General features: G+C 40.5%; 1 protein-coding gene across 1 annotated transcript; it reads right to left on the minus strand.

The window, feature by feature from the left end:
• Nucleotides 1-3,237: 3,237 nt before the first annotated feature.
• foxb1a (forkhead box B1a) lies at nucleotides 3,238-4,594 on the minus strand. Its single transcript, XM_034686171.1, has one exon. It carries the CDS (start codon nucleotides 4,215-4,217, stop codon nucleotides 3,279-3,281), a length of 939 nt encoding a protein of 312 aa, XP_034542062.1. The 5' UTR covers nucleotides 4,218-4,594; the 3' UTR covers nucleotides 3,238-3,278.
• Nucleotides 4,595-5,346: the final 752 nt, after the last annotated feature.

Genomic DNA, 5,346 nt, shown 5'->3' on the forward strand with positions numbered 1-5,346 from the left:
AATCATAAATTATACATGCTAATTACCCAGGGCCTCCACTTTAATGAATTATTTTAATTAAACTACAACATTGAGGGTTTGCATGTGGTCTATATTTCATCCCCTGCCTGAGATGACCTTCTTCTTTGTCTAAGTGGGACATAGTGGAGAGAACAAGGACAGTGTAGACGTGGATCATACAACTAGGTTCATGTTGATGCTTTTCAGAATTGAGGAGACCAATGTCTGAGGAAGCAACAACAGGTTAAACTTTAATACAGGAGTAGAAAAAATCTAGATAAAATGAAAGACTGAGCATCATAAATAAGTCTGAGATTTTGTGTGCACTTTTTCGATTTTCAAAGTTGTTCAATTTACAGAGAATAAAAATTGTTGACAGTATTTTTTTCAATTTCATAAGTGTCCGGTGTTGGACATTTCTCAGTGTCCATCTTTGGAAGGGGTTTTCTTCTTTCTTTCTTCCACTTGTTACATGGTTTTGGTGCCAGTGACACTTTACCCCTTCTAGGGGTTAGATTATATTGCATTGTTAAAAATTTAGGATTTACATCCTACAACTTTATTTCCATGTAATAGAACTTAGTGCCAGCCAAACACGCCTATTAAATTTCCTTGACTGACTTCTCAACATTGTTGTGCAAGATGTTAAGATAGTCTTGCTAAATCAATCACATATGATTTGGATTTAGAGAAATAACTGCATGAGATTTGACAATGACATTTTTTTATAATTGCAATAATCAATTTAAATATTGCATTTATGCTCCAAAGCAGATTTCATACATTAAGAGAAACTTTTTTGGTTATATTTTTACATTTCACATTGTAGGACACCTTTAAAAGGAATTACTTCTTTTACCAAAAAAAAAAAACCCCATTATTTTATAGTGTATATTACATTTGTACACAAAACAGGTAAAATTATACCAAACAGGACAAAGTTATGCTCACTGAAACGCCATCTAGAATTTTGACTACAAGGGAAAAAATGTAGATGTATGAATGTATTGTTAATACAGGCCTATGTTTTTTTTATATATATATCTTATAGCCTTGTATTTATTATTATGTGGAACAGGTGGATTTCAGCTACTTAAATAATTAAGAATTAAATGTGTATTATTTTTTACAGAATTTGTCAAATGTGTAATTGTAACGACCAACCAGAAAAAAATTAAATGCGTTTTAAGATAAAAGCTTTTACTCTGGCCTGGCAGTATCAGTGCCTTGAATCTTCCAGAGTCAGAATTAATGTAACACACACACACACACACACACACACACACACACATACACACACACACACACACACACACACACACACACACACACAAACGCCACAAAGTGGGGAGGAAAGAAAAAAAAACTAACACTGTTGTCCAAACAGTCCGTGGGGGAGGGGTGGATTTAAATTCCAAAAGGGTCTTGCAGCTCGTTTCCTAGTTCCCCAGTCAGCAATGTGTTTGTGAAAAATCAGTCTTTTTGTCTCGCTGAAAAAAGGCTAAATCTACATTGGTGGCCCAGTCTAACTTTGCTATTCTTTGCACTTTCAATTCAGCTGAATGAGGGAGAATGAAGTGGCCCGAGAGCCTTTATTTGATCTACTCGATTGCATAAAGTGACGGAATCCTAATGTATTTGTTTAATACCCCGAGATGGACCAGTGCTTTCTATAGGAGAGGCAAATAAAGCCAGGATTTGATTCGGGGCGTTTCGAGCCAAATCGAATCAAATCAAGAAAAATGTTTTACACCTTCGTTTTTGCAGAAGCTCATCCGCGTTTATTTATAAACCTGTTGCACTGAGTTCCCTCGCAAAATAAAATCGAAACAGCCTTTGCAATCATGACAGGAAAAATAAAACGCACCTCTTCGGGTATTTAGCCATTCTTAAAAAACGCAACAAAATAAAAGAGTTTGCATTTTCTGTAAATGTTTGTTGTTAGTATTAATTGTGTTTAGGCAGCAGCTTGATGAATGAGCTCAGTTGTCTGCGCTGGGAGCATGGCATCGCAGCTCCATGCATCCTAATGCATTGCACGATCATTCCTCTGTACACACACTGCAGTTCTGCAAAGCAAATACTGAGATATCAAACAGGGCTGAGACATTATTATTATTGCTACTACTATTATCATTATTATTAGAAGTATCATTTTTAATATTATTATTATTAATTATTTAAGGTGCTATCTGGAAAACATTTATTCCTTTTTAAAAATAACTTCGCTTAATTTGTTCAAATAATAACAATATCATCAGGACCAACATTAATGTACGACTTGCCTTTGATTGACTCTGCAGAAACATTTTTGATTGTTTACTTCACTTTTAATGAGAAAATAATTCGATGACCAGCTTATTTTTCCAATTCATTGCAGACTGTTTGCACACTTTTCCAAAGCACGCATGCTTGCAAAAACAAAAAGAAAACAAACATAAACAAACCAACAACAATAACAGCAACAGTAACAACACAAATTGTTTTGTAGAATGCATGCTTTTATACCTAAAAAAAACAAAAGTACAAATTTACAGCATCTGATACACATGGTCACCACAGCCTTTTAAATTAAACGCTTCACAGAACTTTTTCTGGAAAATAGATATCTAAAACATAAAACTAAAAAGTGCATTTTACAACATTTCAGTATCACTTATTTGCAATATTCACATCTTGCATTTTGAGAACGTCTCACAATACTTGTATCCATTGAGAAAAGATTTGAGCTTGCTCTCTTATTTTTTGTACAGGGATGTAAGAACAAATCTAAATCATAATCCTATTTGGTTTCTCCTCCTTTATGGTTCCATTATTAAAAGCAAACAGAAACACAGAGCCACCGCCTCGTTATTTCACAGTGGTCTCACAGAAACGGTGCAAAAGATTTGTTGTTTTTTTTTATCAAAATGACACAAAAAAAGAAAATCTGTCACGAGAACTGAAGTGAAGAGTGGATGGTGCCAAAACAAACTTCCCATCTGTGGCTCCACTTCCACTGTCACATGTCACAACAAACTGAAAAATAGTACTATCAAATAATTTATATTTTCAAGAGCAATACTTCTCTGTGCGATTCTGTGCTGGACTTCAATGACACAATTTTTTTTAAAGCGACACATTCAACACATACACAAATAAATCGATATGCAACTGCAACTCGCCTGATAGTTTCCGACGACAGAAAATATAAACTTTGGGATCAATAAAGAGGGCCTGGGAGCCAGCCAGTAGTTCTTTTTTTTTTTTTTTTAATAATAATGGGACAGTCAATGTGGTCAGTGCACAGCCACAGACTGCAGCGTGGACGGGCTCGTCAGAGTCTCACTCGGGGTCGCGGGGCTGCTTTGGCTGGTCGCTGTCTGTGGGGAAGTCGGGCTCAGAGACTGCGGAGAGTTTGATAGAAACGCGGGGATGTGTGGAGGTAACGCCGAGAAACCCATGGAGGTCGGAGTGGGCTTGATGGGTACCGGGATAGCGGGTAAAGACTGTCCCCCGTGGCACAGAGATTTGATGGGCATACCGTATGCGCTGTAGTCGCTGCCCGCCATGGAGATTGGGGCAGCCGTGTCAATCACGCTGGTGTTGTACATGTGGGGCCATGCTGTGGTCAGCTGGTTATGCAGCGGGTAACCAGCAGACATGGACTGCATGGTGGAGAAGGCCAGGCTTCCTGGGACCTTGTACTCTCTGGCGATGATGTTCTCGATGGCGAAAGGATGCTTGAAAGTTGACGTCTGAGTCACTCCCAGGTTGTAGGTTGACATCTGGGGCAGGTGCGTGCCGGTGGCTGCCAGGGCGCTCAGCCTCAGCTTGGCTTGCTGCTGGAGGTAATGAGCAGCTTCCGACTGCTTACTGGGAGCCAAGTGGTCGGACGCTCCCAACACTTTGAACCTTTTGCGGCGTCTCAGGAAACTTCCATTCTCAAACATGTCCCCACAGCTGGGGTGCAAAGCCCAGAAGCTGCCCTTACCTGGCTGATCCGGGCGCCGCGGGATTTTAATGAAACAGTCGTTGAAGGAGAGGTTGTGGCGCAGGGAGTTCTGCCACCGCTGAGTGTTTTCTCTGTAGTAGGGGAATCTATCCATGATGAACTTGTAAATTTCACTGAGGGGCAGCATCTTCTCCGGGCAGCTCTGGATCGCCATGGCAGTGAGGGAGATGTAGGAGTAAGGAGGCTTCTGGTCGCTGTACGTGTTTCTCCCCGGACGAGGCATCCTCGATATTTTCAGAAAATCAATAAAAAGTAGTCCCTCTTTAATTCCTCAGCGAAGGCTTGCCGCTCTTCATGAGAACAACCGCTGAGGAAAGTTTAAAAGCAGGCAAAAGCTGGGGTTGCGTCGTGCGTAAAAGAGTCAGGTTGTGCGTCTGTGTGCGCTGTGCTGGCTCGCGGGCGGTGCGCATTTATGGAGTGACGGCTGCTGTAAGTCTCTCTCGCAGAGTAAGTCAGCTTGTCCCGCTAGCGAAGCTGAATAGACTTCATTTGGCGTCCTCTGTAAGACGAGCTAAGTGGCTGCCTCCATGGCCTTCCTCTAACCATCTGATAGTTTTATGTAGTGACATGAGCAGAAAAGACCCCTGTAGAGGCGCTCCATTAATGTGCCACCTCTTTGCTATCACATGACAATCGCCATGGGAGGAGGAGGGGGAGAAGGGGGGGGGGGGGCTGGGAGGAAGGCATAATCTGGTTTCATTTACACCTATTTACATGGACACCTTGGGCCAATGAAAATCATTTCCATTTGAAGACAGAAAAGGGGTGAAAAGGCTCGGCAACCGGAATTGAACTGCGATGGCACTCAGTGTGAAGGTATGCGCTAATGCTTCTTCAGTGGACTTTACGGTAACGATTCAGGAGTAGATATGGACGTGAAGAGACGTGAAAATGATTTGTAATTTGACGATATCTGTTGTAAAATTGTCTCTTTACTATATGCGTTTTGTAAAGGCGAATTTGTTACTTGCGCCATAAACTGAAGTAATTAATGTTCTTGTTTGTGCATTGCATCTTGTTGTGTGTTTAGAGAACAGATTCCAAAACTGTCTTGCATGCTGCAAACCGATTTTTTTTTTAACGTGGAAGTTAATGAATAAAAAATAATCCAGTTTTTAAGCAGATATAAGAAAATCTGTATTCTTGATCACATCACTTTGTTGACGGAATGCACTACAAAATAATTCTCCATGAGCATGTGTTACTGAGAAGACTGATTCGGCCCTGAGCTCAGCAGAGGAAGCAACAATATGAAAACATCAACACAATGCAAACACCGTTATCCAAACTGAAACTTCATGAGGCGACAAGTCCATTGTGTTTATGTAAAGAAGATTCCAGAGTACTTCACA

This window comes from Notolabrus celidotus, chromosome 6 (assembly GCF_009762535.1).
Source record: "Notolabrus celidotus isolate fNotCel1 chromosome 6, fNotCel1.pri, whole genome shotgun sequence".
Classification (NCBI taxonomy): domain Eukaryota; kingdom Metazoa; phylum Chordata; class Actinopteri; order Labriformes; family Labridae; genus Notolabrus; species Notolabrus celidotus.

What these genes read in the sequence shown, in the direction of transcription:
- foxb1a (XM_034686171.1), bottom strand. Translation starts at nt 4,217, where the DNA reads ATGCCTCGTCCGGGGAGAAACACGTACAGCGACCAGAAGCCTCCTTAC.